This window comes from Ixodes scapularis, unplaced genomic scaffold (assembly GCF_016920785.2).
Source record: "Ixodes scapularis isolate PalLabHiFi unplaced genomic scaffold, ASM1692078v2 PGA_scaffold8__174_contigs__length_109621045, whole genome shotgun sequence".
NCBI classification, from domain to species: domain Eukaryota; kingdom Metazoa; phylum Arthropoda; class Arachnida; order Ixodida; family Ixodidae; genus Ixodes; species Ixodes scapularis.
This window is the reverse complement of record NW_024609883.1, coordinates 41,971,168-41,987,419: the sequence shown is the minus strand read 5'-3', so window position 1 is coordinate 41,987,419 and position 16,252 is coordinate 41,971,168. Positions and strand designations below refer to the sequence as shown.

The following is a 16,252-nucleotide window of genomic DNA, read 5'->3' as shown; positions in this document are numbered from 1 at the left end:
CAAATCGTGCCGCGCTCTGCCGCGATCCGCTTCCGGCCGTCGGAGGGAAATTTCCCTCCGTCAATTCTTCCCGGGGGGGAAACTTCCCTCCGTCAAATCTCCCCCTCGCTTCCTCCACGGCGGCCTTGCTCTGCTTATCACGTGGGTCCGGAGAGCCACTCACACGCTCTGTTGGCTGTCGGTCAATCGCTCAAGGCCTCCGCTCACAATAGGCGCTTTCAGCGCGCGCCAGACTGAGCCGCCATAGCCGAGCTTCTCTTGTCTTACCGAGATGCCGAGTCACCGAAGCGGGTGTTGACGAGTCTCCACAAGGGCCTGTGCTAGGGAGAAGGAAACAGTAACATTTAAAATGGCAGTAATCCGTCCTGCTGTGGTACTAATGAAGTGGAGCGAACAAAATAAGAGGGAACAAAAACTGAAGGTCGTTAATGGCGGCGCCCAAGCACAGCTGTCTGAAAGCGTCTATACGGAACCGCATCGGACGCCATCACGACGAAAGTGAATCTCGACAAAGAAAGCAGATCCGAGGTGGGCGAAACGCACCCTTCGACGCAGGAGTGTCCCAAATCCACCCGAGGCCGGACCTCATTGGCCTTCGAGCCGAGGCGACGGCGGTACGCGAGGGCGTTGGCGTGGTGGGCCAGACGCAGGTGGCGTGTGACGTCAATCTGAAGAGGAGAGCAGTCGTGATCGTAAAAATTTTCACGACTCCTGCAAACATTTTCACGACTCCGACAGACCGTAAAAATAGAAGCGTCCGCTTCAATTTTCACGATTTGCCGGAGTCGTGAGTTTTGTAGTGTCCTGTTTGGACACCCCTTTAGGCGCTTACTACTGTGGTTTGACTGGAGCTTTTCGCGGTGCGAAACAACTGCTAATGTTGTTCTGTATACTCTGTTTCACCTTATGAATGATGTACCACAGGAAAGACTTCAAGCGCGAGCTCTTTGCTCTGGGGCACATCTCGGCGGCACACGCTCTCGTGAATTAAGAGCAGCTGCCAACGCTATGAGCTCGCGCTTCTAGCCTTCGCGGCGGTACAACATAAGGTGAAACGAAGTATAGTAAATTGTAGTTCTGCCTTTAGACTAATGCCTCTAGAGTGTGTGCTATCCTCTACTTGAAATATTCCCGTGTTTTGAGGGAGATAATTTTATTAATACCGACCCCCCCCCCCCCCCCCCCCAGTTCTGACACATCGTTCAGCAACGCTATCACTTGGGTTGCAGGTTTAATAGCTGCGAAAGAAGTTCTACGGTGCTACATTTCGGAGAAGCGTACCGCGTCACCCTCGTCGTCTTCTTCGTTCACCGCACACGTGCCATTAATTCTCCTAGGGCACAGAACTTCAGCGCCACTCGCGGTATCTACATCGACCGTCTTCACGAGCGTCGTTGTAAGCGTGCGCCGCTCTTGCCACTACACCCTTTAGAACACTGTATCTGCGCGAATGGAGCATGAGGCGGCACAAGCCGTCTTGTGCACTGCTGCCTGCCTCCTGCGTCTTACACCGTGCTCATAAAGCCCCTTGATAAAGGTGTTTTCACAAGTACCGCCAACCATTGTTGTGGAAATGCGCAAGACACGTGCCACGAGCGGGTGCTCCGCCGCCATTCGCTTCCAAGGGCCGCTCATTTCAGTGCTGCGCCGCCATTTGCTTCCAAGGGCCGCTCGAGACCTGGGCCACGTGCGCTCGCGCATTTGGCGCTACTTGCAAAGACAAACGAAAACATATTGAGGGGCTTTACGTGCTCACGGCTCGACGAGTCATCTGCCGGCGCCGCTCGAAACCATAGTGAGAGAGAGAAAGAGATTGAGTGAAAAAATAACTTTATCGGCACGTCACGAGGAGCGCGCTGTCCTCACCTGAAGAGTATTATCTTACACCCTGGGCCAGACTAGGATTAGTACGTCTCTGTAATGTTAGGAACATTCCAACCCAATATCGTTTCATGACCCCTTGGAACTGCATTTCCTCGTACACCGTCACTTTTGCACGTCAATGGCAGATGAGAATTAGTTCGAGCACCTCGTCATTCTTTCTCGGTTTGTTTCATTTTCAGTGGTGTGACGTTAGAAGTAACTAGTACAAAGTGGCGACCCATACGCCTCTTAATTAAATTTCCGCTATCAAAAGGCTTTAGAGCCAGACTTCTGCCAAAAGACTTATTGGGCCGAATTCCGTACTAAACGCTACCCAACAGCTGTGGTGTTGCACTGACGTTTAGAACGTACATGCCTCGTCTATCATCCGCTTGGTAGTATCTTCAATCTCTTCCTTCCTCAGCCTCAAGAAGGCCGTTATTAGTTTCGGAGAGGCGCCATACATTGACATGGTAATGGTTATCAAAGTTTCCAGACTGAATTTCTTAAATGGTATATGCAACCGCGCTTTGCAAACACAAACACGTTTTCTTTTCATTCACCCCTGCATTACTCTGCACACATACTTGGGAAACTCGGTCATCTTTAGTCTGGTGCCCGGAACCCGTCTCCGACTGTTGTGTTTTCCATGTGTACCTAAATGTGGTCTCGCGATCTTCGCCTGATGATTTTATTAGCGTCGAGATGCTTCGGTGGCGCCCTCTTGTAGTTTCCATCCGTGACGTCACGACTAGGATTGGCTTCGCCGTGACGTCACGAGTTGTTACCTTGACTACATACCATCAGTTGCGACGACAAGTTCGATGGTGTCTTCAAAGAACACAGCGGAAGCTAGGAGACATCGCATTCCGAAACTAACACCGTCGGGCCACTCGGGGAAAGCTGACCGCAACGACGCTTTTGGTCGCGCACGTCGCTAACAAACGTGTCATGCTGTCGCCCACCGCGATCCTCGTGGTCGCGCGCAGCACCGGAGGGAGGTGTACCAGACGCCTATCCTGCTGCACGTCGCTCTGCGCCACAGTGTAAGATATACTCCTTTGCCCGACGCGGAGCGCCAGATAGACTCCTCTCACGAGCGCAAGCGCGCGCCCAACAGCCCGCGGCGAAAGCCCGTGAAAGTACTTTATCTAGTCTATCGCGTCTCATTGTTCCTCACGCCAGTGCCTTCACTTAAGGCCACGGTCCCACTGAATTTGGCAGTTTAGGTACCTTTTGGCAGGTCATTACTCAACCCCTTTTAAATACTGTTATGTGGGATTAATGTCATTCGAAAGGCAATGCAATCCTCTTTCATTTGATATTATGCATGTGTTGGTTTTTACTGTTCATGCGCGTTTGTAGCGTTGCGAATATGACGGCGCGGACCCTCACTTGCTCCGCTAGTTCATGTTTTATGAACGATCCATTAAAGATAACACGGTTCCAATATAGCAGTTTTGTTAAGATGATGTCGGAGCAGAATGTAACGATACACTTTTTTGGTATTTGCACTACTTTGTTTTTTTCATCCCTCCAAATATTGCCCTAAAATTGACATTTTTCAGCACAAATATGTTTTTAACGACAAGCGCTAGGGCAATGAAATTACCTACACATATAGTGCTTATAATTGGTAATATGCAAAAAAAATTTAATATTGTGTAAAATTTTTTTGTTTAGATATTTTATATCAAACGTAGCACTTTTTTGTGCTTCGAGTCATAGTACTTCAAATGCCGCTGAGGAAATAATTAAGCTATGATAAAATCTTTTATAACATTTAGAGCTACAATGGTTGCCCAAGAGGTGGACGATGGCTTTTTTTCATTTTCAAAGTCATAACGCTCCAGGAGCCCTTCAAACTTACCTGTTTTTGATGCATATCTTTTTTGGACATCAAACAAATTTATTGGCATCCAATAGCAGTATTGTTAGGAATAGATATACATTGCGATGTATTAAATTTTCACAATGATCTTGCGTTGGTTTCTTAATAGGTGTAGAGCTTAGGTAATTTTAAGAACAATTAAAAACTGTTTGGGTGTTTTGTTGCGCTACCTGGCGGATGGCAGACAAACTGCTGATATCTAGTGTTCAGAAGATTTCCGAGGGCGGCGTTGGCGTCTGTATCATCATCAATCTCCGTGTCTTTTTACCTTCACATTTAAAAATATATTGGAAGATTTACTATCGATAAATGAATGGTTTAAGTACTAGGTCCGATTAATAAATCTAAGACAAATAATTACACACGTGTAGCGTGATATAATGTGTTCATTATTCGATATGATTGAAATCAATATTCGATAAAGACGAAGAGGAAAATAATAGACCCGAGTTCACTTCATGTCTAGAGTCACTAAATGAGCTTTAAAGTATCGGCATTCCGTTCCCCAAAATTGTTTTGGGCGCCGCCATTTTGGGTCTTGTTCAGAGCAAACACAACTGCCGATCGTCATGATCCAAAAGTACGACTTCCTCAGCATTAGATGCGGTGCTAAGAAGCTTATGCAATATTACAATGCTCTGTCGCGGGTTGTTTAAACATTTGTGGGGTACGGAAAAGCGTTTCCTGTGATTTTAGGTATAGCTTCAGGTAACTGGCAACCATGATTTTAAGCCACAATATGGCCAAGCGTCGTTACTCTGAACCGTAGCTACTTTATACCCCTGTTACACGAGCACCCTTAACCGTGGTTAACTCAGCTTTAACTGCTGTTACGTGGCACCACAGTTACCGCACTATACTCTCGGACAGCTATTTCAGAAGAAGTGGAGAGCGCTCGTGCACTGCTTTGATGTGTGCTCGAGATGCTCTAGCGCACGTTCGCCCATAGCTTTGACTGCATAGTCGGAGAATGTTGTCGGCCAGTATTGTGCGCTAATACCCTTGTTATACCCTTATTACACGGGCCCAATTAACTGCAGTTACGCTAAGCCACAGATAGCGCACAATACTTGCGGACAACATTCTGCGGCTATGCAGTCAAAGCTATGGGCGAACGTGCCCTCGAGCATCTTGAGCATCTATCGAAGCAGTGCGCTCGCGCTCTTCACTTCTTCTGATATAGCTGTCAGAGAGTATAGTGCGGTATCTGTGGTGCTGCGAAACAGCAGTTAAGTTGAGTTAACCGCGGTTAAGTGTGCCCGTGTAACAGGGGTATAACACGGGCACACTTAACTGCAGTTACGCTAAGCCACAGTTAGCGCACAATATTTGCGGACAACATTCTGCGGCTATGCAGTCAAAGCTATGGGCGAACGTGCGCTTGAGCATCTTGAGCATCTGTCGAAGCAGTGCGCGCGCGCTCTTCACTTCTTCAGAAATAGCTGTCAGAGACTATAGTGCGGTATCTGTGGTGCCGCGCAACAGCAGTTAAGCTGAGTTAACCGTGGTTAAGTGTGCCCGTGTAACAGGGGTATAACTGTGGCTTAGCGTAACTGCAGTTAAATGCACCCGTGTAACAAGGGTATTACTGGCACAAGTGGGAACAATGAGGAAGAGGCCGGTGTCAAAAGGTAGTGGCTTGTGGAATCCACGGGGCTTACGTCATGGCCCCTCCAGGTATTACAAGCCTCTTGAACAAGAGCATGAATAGTGTCATTAAATAAGCTACGCGTAAGAGTAGCGACACTTGGCCATATTGTGGCTTAAAATCATGTTTGCCAGTTATTTGAAGCTTTATCTGAAATCACAAGAAACGCTTTTCCGTCCTCAAATTTAAACAGTGTGCGACAAAGCAAAGCAAGATTACATGAGCTTCCTAATGCTGAGGATGTCTCACTTTTAAATCATGACGATCGGCAGTTGCGCCTGCTCTGCACAATCACCAGAATGGCGGCGTTCACAACACTGAGGGCGAAGAGAGTGCCGATACTTCAAGCGCAGCTCATTTATTTGCTCTAGTTCCCGCAAAACTCCTTCTCCCTGACTGAAACTGAAAGTAAATATGAATAATACACTATTATTATAGCTTATTTAGTTATAACCAACTACACATAATGAGAGGAGGAAGCGGCCAGGTAGGAGAAACGCGGGTTTTATGTGCGACCGTTCTAACCGTCTCAAAAGAGAGAACGCGCAAGCTTGCGCTGGTTTAAAAAGAGGTATCCAAAAGAAAGAGGCGGCACGCTGTGCTCTTTGTTATTATGCGTCTAATTGCAAATTGTTGTGTGTATGTTTATACAGCCGGAAGTTAGTCCGCCTTAGTGGGCGTCTGACTCTCAGCTGTAGATGAGCAATTTAGCCAGTGCGGTACAACCGTAAACCTGGGGTCTTTAACGTGCACCACGCAGTAGTGATACACACGACCGCACGCCGGTACGCTGCTCTTCCAGATCGAAACGGGCAGGGGCGGGGTGGCTTCTGCAGCGCGAGCTTTCGCTCCAAGTGCTCGGAGCTGGTGTGCGCTAGACCATGCACCATGCAGTTATATTTACACTCAAGGGCATTGATATCCAACGTATTCAGAGAGATGACACCTTCTGGTCAACCAACATAGAGCCTTTTCTACGCAAGTTTTACATGGAAGGCCCGACTTCCGCTGAAATTCCTTACGTAGACGAGTTGTCCGACCGAATAAACTGCAATTACTCCCGATCTGGGAATCTCTCGATCTTCGTTCGTAAGCCATGGTATCATGAGATCGAGGGGTGTGGCTCTTCGTCCGCTGAATATTGCTTCGGCGGGTGTTTTTACCGTGTAAGATGAGACCGTGGCGTGCTGCTGGAACAACAACCTGGCGATACTTCACTGAACTGCTTCTTTCGTAAGCTTCAAAAGGGCTTTTTGTTTTGTTTCGCACACCATCTGTTCTGCATGGCCGTTAGTTGAAGGATGGTATGGTGCACTAATGTGATGCCTGATGCCGTTTTTTTTCTTCAAAAATTTGTTTATTTTGTTTGAAGCAATATTTTGCGTGTTATCAGAGAAAAGTATTTTCGGTAGTGCAAAAGTAGGTACAAGAGACCGTAGAACGTCAATGACGTGTTTGGACGTCGTGGCAGGCATCGTGTAAACTTCCAGCCACTTAGAGTACGCATCGTCCATGACTCCGCAGATGCGGATACGTTTCGCCGCCCACCGATTGAATAGTTAATCGTTTTCAGTTACTGTTCATGATGGCGTTGGACTCAAGGAAGACTTCGAGTCTTTCCAGAAAGTTAGCCCAGGTGCCAGGACTTTTGTCGAAAGCGGTAAGTGTTCGAAACGTCGACAACGTCGGTAGCCACGTGTTGTGCTTGACAGTGGACACTTACCATTCGCTGACAAAAAAACTTGCTTGTTCGACTGCCACGAGTCGTCCGATATCAGGTCATCACCGCGACACCATCTCCCGACAAAAACGCATGTCCATAGTTAGCAATCACGTGAACTTATAAATTCCCGAACGCTCATAACTTGCCGTCGCTAAACGCCGTTCATTCATAGCGTCATCATTGCAAATAAACGTCTTCCTATTTCTTGTGATGGTTTTTATCATATTGCTCCTAAGCTGTACTTACAACATTATGTGTGTCGGTACTTCCGAAAATATTGAAACGGCGTTTGTTTTCTGGGAACTATAATGTAACAACCTTTACGACATCTTCCGGACCCCGTGAAACACAATAATTCGTGACGTTATTTTAGTCGTCGTTAAAATGGTGAGGTAAGTACCGTAAATCGCGACTTCCCGTCCGCTTCCACTGGTGTCTTGGAAGTGTGAGTCTACTGAGCGTGCATTCCTGCAGAGGAAATTTTCATTGATAGAATATTGACTCGTCAATCAACATTTGATTCCTTCTTGGTAAGATTTGTTGCGAAAGCCCGTTACAACCACCCAACCGCATCTCCGCATACATCCGTTTGCTGGGCCACGCTACTTGAGCTAGCTGAGCACAGCTGGCAGCGGCGCGAGCAAGGCCACGAGGGGAACGTGATGTTGCTCGAGCCATCCCACTGTGAACCAATGTTTCGGCCACCCCACGGGTGCGTGTCGCCATCTATTGGTTGAACTAACGCCTTGTTCAAGATGGCTGCCGTGGGACCGCAGCCTTAAACACTCTTACACCGTGCTCGCACACAGACAGTTCACGGAAGCTTAAACAGGCAGGAGCTGGAACGCTGCGATGACAGCGACCCTTGTGGCCGCTCGCCTTTCTTGCCAGGATATAGACGATGAACCGCCAGGATCGCGACTTCCGAAAGCATGGCTCGCTGGCATCTGTCACGTCGTTTGTTGCAACTTCGGGGCGACTTTAGATGCATAGGGCGGGACAGGATTCTAGAAGGCCCAGTCGAAGAAGCCTTCCAAGGCACCGGTTGTAGAACGTGTGTGTATAGTTTCCGATTCGCCATAGTGTACATCTTCGACGCAGGTTTAACTTCGAGAACTTCTACAACAGCAACCGGGCTCCGTTTCCTGTCTTCCTTCACGAGGCGTGGCTCCGGGAAGAAGAACGGAAGAAAGGCTACCTTCGCTTCGTGGACTGGCTCCTGCAAAAGGAAGACGTGTACCTGGTCACCGTGTCCGAAGTGCTCGACTTTATGAGGTACCCTGAGCCCAAAAGCAGCTACGTTCAGCGCCGCTGCACCAAAGACAACCTGCCCGAGTCCACGTGTCCGAAGTTGAAAACCTGCCCTTACAAAACGACGCCTCCCGGAAATGAACGGTACATGCGGATCTGCGGAAACACCTGTCCCAAAAACTACCCATGGGTCAACAATCCGCACGGCAATTATTAACATTATAAAGGCGCAATTGCTTTAGTTAGAGTATTTTTATGATCACTGGGCGTTGTTTAACTTCCCAGTATTCCGGGGACAGCTATGTACCACAGCAAGTGCGTAAAGACAAGCGGCGAATTTAAGCAAGAATAATTGAAAAGAACGTAGGGCTTGTTCGAGGAGCGCGAACATCGAGATGCTGCAATTATTGAATATCTCTGGTATATATATATATATATATATATATATATATATATATACACCACTAAAATGACTCCCATTTAAGAGCAGTAGAAACGCGTTTACAGTAAAAGCGGACTATAAAATATTTTTTTTTATTGTGCTGAGTTTATCGGAGAATAAGAGGTTTCTGACTTTCCTTCATTCTCAAAGTTTTCAATGTTTAAAACGCTAAAAAAAAAGACTGAACATCGGACCCATACGCGAGCAGAGAGAATAAAACGAATGTTCTTTATTGTGAATTGCACTCACTATTTGGCTTTCACTTTATTCTGATCGTCTACTTGCGCAGGTAGGTACTGATAGAGCGTTACTACGTAGTTTTGGACGCCTCATATTATTTTCTAGATACCCTTCATGGCTTTAACACATAACCCCCATGCAGAAAAATGCCAATGCCGTGTTCGCGCCAGCAGTGTCGGACAGTGACATTAAGACATGAATGAAACTATTTTTGCACTATGTTTAAAGCCATTAATTTGAAAGAAAAGCATAACTGTAACTGACCAATATTTTTATGCACACGACTGAGAAATTCCAAGCTACCTATTCCAAAAGTGTTCTTCGTAATGTTGGCTTTATTAATCAAGCGCAGATAATAAATGCACCCACCTTTTCCCTTAGGAATGGATTACCGCAAGTCAATTTCAGACTGGTTGCCGTCTGCTTTAATTCGAAACCGCACACTAGCACCAGCTGAACCTTTGGCGTACTTTATAACAACTTTATGTTCGTTGCACTCGTCGAAGGCGTTCGAACCCAGAACGCCGGGGTTTGGCGATTGACTCTTGCATTCGAACGCGTTCGACGAGTGTAGTGAAGACAGAGACAGCTAGATTTAGATGTATGCTGTCGAGACCGGTTATAGCGAAGTCAACGGGAATCGGAAATAACTTCGATATATCCTCTATTTCGTTATAACGGACTTTGGTTATAACGAAATGCAGAAAGGATGGGAAAGCCTGATCATCTTTGCTGTAGCCGCTATTTCGTTATAACCGACTTCGTTGTAACCGGTCTCGACAGTACCCACGAATGATTGGTATCAAAGCTAGAGCTCGGCATCCTGACGTCCACGCGCGCTCTCGTATTCTCTCCCTCACTTTTTCGGCGCATTGAGAGATAATGAAAAATGAAAAAGGGCGGGAATCTTTTTAAGAAAACTCATAATTAGCAAGAAATAAAAAAAATGCGGGGGGGGGGGGGGGGGGGAGGGGAGGCTCGGATAGGCAAAGGTCGAGAGCTACACCTGTCGTATTGCCGTATCTACGAAATATCAGCAATAAGATTAATGTTGAATTCTGTAGGTAGATCCCAAACGCTTTTAAAAATTCGCGAGGGAGGCGGAAATCCGATCCGTGCAACCCGCCCCATATTAACGAGCGGAAGATGGACTCGCATGGACTCCATGTATCATGGACTCCATGTATCATGGAGTCCATGGCACAAAAAACGAGGAAGACATCCGCGTTCGCCACCGCCACTTGCCTTTCGGCCGCTTTAAAGTGGCGGGGCACGCACAGCGATCGCCATCGGTGGAGCTCAGATTACTAGTAAGTCTTTAATCAACATAAAAAGGTAACAAACCATATCGCTTGCACGGTCATTGCCTAGTCTAGTCTTGCTTTATTGCATGAGAAAACGCCGGCGACATGCAGTGTAAAATGCCAAACAATCAGTGGCGGCAAAATGAACAGGCCTAAACTGGTGTCTGGTTCCTTCGAATTTCCTGTCGTTCTTCCTCGCGTGTTTCCTCTCACGATCACGGACTTCAGAGATTACGATTTGCGATGCCTCAGTCCCGGCTCTGCACCCATGATCTACACGAAGCAGGATTGTTCCAGCCGTCACAATCCCGCGTAAACAATCGATGCATCCGAACAGATCCAACTCGACGGCCCGGTCGATACGGCGACCTCGACCGCGCATGTGCACCGTCGAGATAAGGGAAATGGCGTGGCGTGCTTCTGTCGACTTCCGCCAAGCTCCGTGAAAATTCCACTGCTCAGTCCGGCGGGTTTGGAGGCGCTCCACGGGGCCGGGCGGTGCCACAAATATGCGAGCGGAGGATGACCAACTTGATACGGATCTGCCTGCGGAAGATGCACGCTCCAAATCTGGGCGCTCTCTAAACCTGCGAGCGAAATTCCCCAGAAGAGAGTGGCAGTCTGCCGGTGTTGTTAACGCTCCAAGGGAACTTAAAAGATCTTGTGTGGGAGGATTGACCGAGGGGAAAGCAAGACGTGAATGGAAGTTCAAACCATAAAAGAAGAAATCGTTTGTCAAGGGAAAAGTAGAGGTATTTTATATAAGATATTACTGTCGTTGGGAAATGGTGTATATTGGCCAGTTGGGTAGGTGCATGAGCGATTGATTAATGTCGCAGTCACAATTCTATTACGTCATAAAAAAAGATGCCCTGCAGTCACTGTTTAAGACATGTTTGTTCCTCATATGACAGTCCTGCCAAACTGCTCACACGCAAACTGTTTGCAGTCGTATGCGAAGCATATACAGGGTGTTTTTTTTTTTTGTTTCTTTGTTTGGAAACGTGGCCCAAATCGCTTTTGCGAAAACTACGCATCGCACAGTGAAAAGGTTGATGCCGTAGAGGTCTGTGCCAAAGGACCCAGGAAAGGAAATTATTAGCTGACAATATAAAAGTTAATTATTCAATTTTCTGTAATCAAATTTGTAATGATTAATCTTAAAGGTACAGCTCCCATTGGGAACTTGGTGCGAATCACCGAAATCTACTGAATTCACCCACATTACAATGAATATGAGGCACTCGCGCTATTTTATGGTGATTCGAAAGAAATCCTCACTTTAGACACGTTTCTACGTATCGGTTTCTCATCGGAACGCATCTCCGTGCCAGCAATTGACCCCTTTCCAGTAATGACCACCGTCTGCGCAGTTGTATTCGAACAACAAATAAAGGGCCGCCCAATTTGCCTTCACCCGTCATGGTACATTGCCATCGTGCCGTTGTATTGATGATTTTCGTTACCTTTCATGCCCTATACCAGCGTATACTCAAACAAGAACGGCCAAAAAGGACCAGATACGCCAAAAGGTAGATGCTGAATATGTTGGTCGACCGGAACTTTGTCCCGCAGAAATAGCGACAGCGGGAAGCAAGGCCAGGAGGGGGCGCGGAAGCTTACTGGAAAAAGGTCCATTCCGCTCCCCGTGGCCAAAACCATAGCCTCCTCTATACTGACAAAGCCTGGCGGTTCGACGACGAAGCAATGGAGTGCCCCGTCGCAGATTAGGAGCGCGAGGATCCGGTAGCACAGTGCATCAAAGAGACATTTCTCGGGGAACATGGCCGTCAGCGCACAGCTTCTGCAGCGGCGAGGACCGGAAACACGATTGTTCGCTCGAGAGAAGTGTGTTTCGGCGTCTCGCCGCAGCGGGGCGCCTGTCACGCGGCTCTCCTCTCATCGGTTGTCTGCCGCTCCACCTTTTCCATTTCGGCGGCCGCGTCTCGTGGCAATCTGCCAGGATTTGTCAGTGTAACCGCTCATTCACACAGGAAGCGGATCCGCGTTCGCAAAGCGCTTGCGAACGCGGTTGTATAAATATCCAGTACAATTGCACGCGCACACGATGGCATCAAGTGCGCGTGCAATTAATTGTACTGGATCTTTATCAACGAGGTAGAGGGGCTTAGAGTGATAAAACGGAATTTCGGAAGTGGCACCCCCCCCCCCCCCCCGGTGCCGCCATGTTTTACGCAAATGTTACCACTCGTCACGTGACCTCCCAAGAGCCGTGACGTCACAGGTAAGATGGCAGCGCCCAGAGCTGGCGGATGCGAGTTTGTTTGGTGCGCGGTAGCCGCGATGTGCAGCTGCTTTCCGACGACTTCGGGCTTTTTCGTGTTCGCTGACGCAGGTATAATGTGAAAATATTAAGAAATGAGACTTTATACCCTTTTTTCGCAAGATCGAACTGGATCATCTGGATATTAACACCTGTGAGGCAGCATCAGCCGTATCGCCGTACCGGTTCTCGGATTCCCGGTTGTGTTCGAGGATCGATCGAACATTGAGTGCTTTCAGCATAAAATTTTCGCATCCTCTTAGCTTTGTTTGAACGTTGAAATGTCTGAGAATCGACGCGAAAGGTATGCGTTGGATGTAGGGCCTAGGGGAATTTATTTCAGCCCTAGGTAACTGCATAATCACAGCAAGTTTTAGCGAGGAAGCTCCTGCGACCTTTGCGTTTAGCACTTATCAACAATTTTACGATATAACTTCAGGCATAAATTATTAGAATTTTTCTAGCTTTGTTTGAACGTTGAAATGTCTGAGAATCGAAGCGAAAGGTATACGTCGCGTTAGGGCCTAGGGGAAGCTGTTTCAGCCCTGCGTCACCGAATAGCCATAGCAACTTTCAGCGAGGAAGTTCCTGCGATCTTTAACCTTTTTTGCTAATCGACAATTCTACATTCGATCGCTTTTCTTCCTTTTTTTGAGTGCGAAGTGCACACTTATTTCCAGCTACGAGGATTACGTTTCATTGAGTGTGGGGATGAATAAATCGTTGCAGGCACCTGCTTCAAAGCTATTGGACTTGCTATAAGAACAACTGTTTTGGTGTATACATAGATTAACTGCACCTTTTTTTCTTTCGTAGGATTTATTGCAGCAATACTTTTTTTCATCAAGAGTGTATTGCATTAGTAGGTCAATTATTTACTTGTTCTAATTACCTGCATAAGATTATTCACATTTGTGTTCATCCCTTGCCTGAAGAGCAGTCGTTGAAAAATGTTGACCATTCCGCTCGGTCTCTTCAATAGACTTTTTGGAAAGTGTGGGCTGCCTATACTTCGTATCATTGTAACTTGGAAAAAGGCAACCGCCACAGCCCCCTCGAGCCAATCAGAGAGACGGAGCGAAGGTGTGTGACAAATCTGTGCAGACGAGCACTCTGATATGTCGTCATGTGCCTCTCTCCAATGTGCCTATTGACTCGCCGAGACTGTAGCCTTTGCCGTTTGCCAAATTGTGATGAAACGAATTACAGTAGCTACTACTCTAATTACCCCAGGCTTTCATACTTTGGGCACTTGTTCCGCAAGAATGTTATGTCCGCCATCACTGTAAACTCGGCTCAGCGCCTATTGGACTGGAATGCTGCATTAGCGTTCGACGTGAACTGGGGCCCAGTCGTGTGCTTTACGCCGAAAAAAAAAATGGTAATAGTTGTTTTGCTTGATGGGGTTCTGCAAAGGGTCTATTGTGTCATACGTATAGGAAGTGCCCTGCTATATAACTATGCATCAACACATACTATTAAAGTATATGCTCAGAGGTGTGTTTGTTTTTGCAATTAACAAGTTACAGCAGTGTGCTTTAGCGTTATTGTCATGTGTGTAGTTTTAAGTATCCTCTCTGCAATGCCTACGAAGGCCCCTGGAAGGAATAAATGAATAAATAACATTTTCACATCACTGGAGTTGGTTTTCGGATGCACCACGTGCTCAGGAGAGGTGGAACGAGTGCAGCCCCATGCAACAAGTCTGCCAGCTTGGTATGTCCCATTAATTCATATTGAAGGGTCAGAGATGCGAGTTTCCTCAAAAGGACCTGCGAGTGCAGTGAACACAATTCTTGTGTGTATAGACGCCCAAGGCGTAAAGGCAAGCGGAAATATGTTTATCTGGTTAGTGTATCAAATATGTTTATTTCCACTTGATTAGATAATTATTGATTCTTAGTAAACGGTTCCATAACGAGTTCTTTCTGCGACAGTCTTCTGTCAGGCGCTCAGTCGTAGTACCCGTGGACCTTGTGTTCGGATGACGCTCCTGGCACGTCCCCTACAAAAAAATGTATGGACGTCCTATGTCCATACTTTTGCCGTTCTATTACCTCTTTGTCCATCCTATGGATTCCTGTAGACAATTCTTAGACCGTCTATGTACCATTGGTTTGCCACAGAATGGACACAACAACGCTATAGAGATCATTGCGAAAGGAAAAATTTTTCTTTCCTTCCTATTTCCGTTCTATGGTCCCGGTGAGTCTATTGTTAGCGATGACGGTTGAACCAATTACGATGAGGTTCGATTAAACTGTTTATTTAATTAAAACTTTGAGGAATACACAAATGGGCGATTATATAAGGGTTACAGTTCTAGAGCGGTGCTGCGTCTCGCTCGGCGTCGTCCGATGGAATGCCCTTTCTCCGTGGGCGAGGGCGGTCGCCTCCGACGCTCGGCGTCGTCCGATGGAATGCCCTTTCTCCGTGGGCGAGGGCGGTCGCCTCCGAAGCTGTTGCTTGCGGGCACGCACGCGGGGCTCGGGTCTCACGGCAGAGAGGCCCCGTCTTGGGGGCCCGGGCATTCTCCAGGGACCGTATAGCAACTTCTGTCTGGGAGCAGCCGGGGTCGAAGGCCACTTACGAGCTTTTGCATTCTTTTCTTATTTAAATCGCTTGATCGTTAACACTCGGCCTTCCTACTGCACAACCGCCCCCGGTTGGAGTCTTGTCGGAATATGTCCCCGAAATGAGCCTCCGAATCTCAAGTCGCATTTTGCGTGTCTTCTTCGCACTCCGAGTCCGGCGACTGGTTGTCGTCGCTGCCCTCGTCACAGGGAACGAAACGCTTCATCTTGTCAACAGCTGCTATTCCGTCGTAGAAACGCTGTGAGCGTTGAGTCTCGGGGAGGTCCTGCACTCTGTACCTGTCGTGGGGCAACTTCTCCACAACAATGTACGGGCCTCTATATTTTGGACGCAGTTTCCGTGACTCTCCCGTTGCGACTGGCTCTCGTTCGAGTAACACCATATCTCCTGGTTTGTAGACAGGCGCAGCTACTCTTTTCTTGTTGTAATGTTCTCTCTGCTTTTCTTGGTCTTGGCGTATGTTCTCTATTGCCTTTTCCCGGAGCTTGAGTACAGTGGAGTTGAGCTCGTGCGCGAGCGCGCTGTCGACTTCATCGCCTGTTACGTTTCGGGGGCAAAAGTTGAAAAGCAGACTGAAGGGCGTCGCTTTGGTCGCTCGGTTCAGCGTGTTGTTGATACCCCACTGGAGCTGGGTCAGGGTTTCGTCCCAGTCCTTTCCATCGCTCCGTTTTGAAAGGCTGGCAATGGCGGGTGTTATCATTCTGTTATATCTCTCGACCTGCCCGTTAGCTCGGGGCGTGCAGGTTGCATTTTTCACGTGGATGACATTGACAGACTTGCAGTACTGTACGAACTGTCGGCTGGTGTACGCGGTTCCCTGGTCGGTGACCAATCTTCGCGGCGCACCAAAAGGGGCGACCAGGTCCTTGAGGAAATTCCTCGCGTAGCCCGACGAAGTGTTCCTCACTGCTCGAAGGATGACGAACTTCGTAAAGCCGTCTACTGCCACAATGATGTGCGTGTTGCCGCTCGTGCTGCGGACGAATGGGCCTAAATGGTCCATGTGGAGAG

At 47.7% G+C, this 16,252-nt stretch overlaps 1 protein-coding gene across 1 annotated transcript in view; it reads left to right on the top strand.

The window, feature by feature from the left end:
• The window catches only part of LOC121833409 (mucin-17-like), a 31,497-nt gene extending 22,440 nt beyond the window's left edge, over nucleotides 1-9,057 (top strand). The window contains exon 3 of the mRNA XM_042286661.1: nucleotides 8,227-9,057. Within this exon, the coding sequence (XP_042142595.1) occupies nucleotides 8,227-8,593 (367 nt within the window). The 3' untranslated portion in view covers nucleotides 8,594-9,057. The remainder of the gene's footprint in view (nucleotides 1-8,226) is intronic.
• Nucleotides 9,058-16,252: the final 7,195 nt, after the last annotated feature.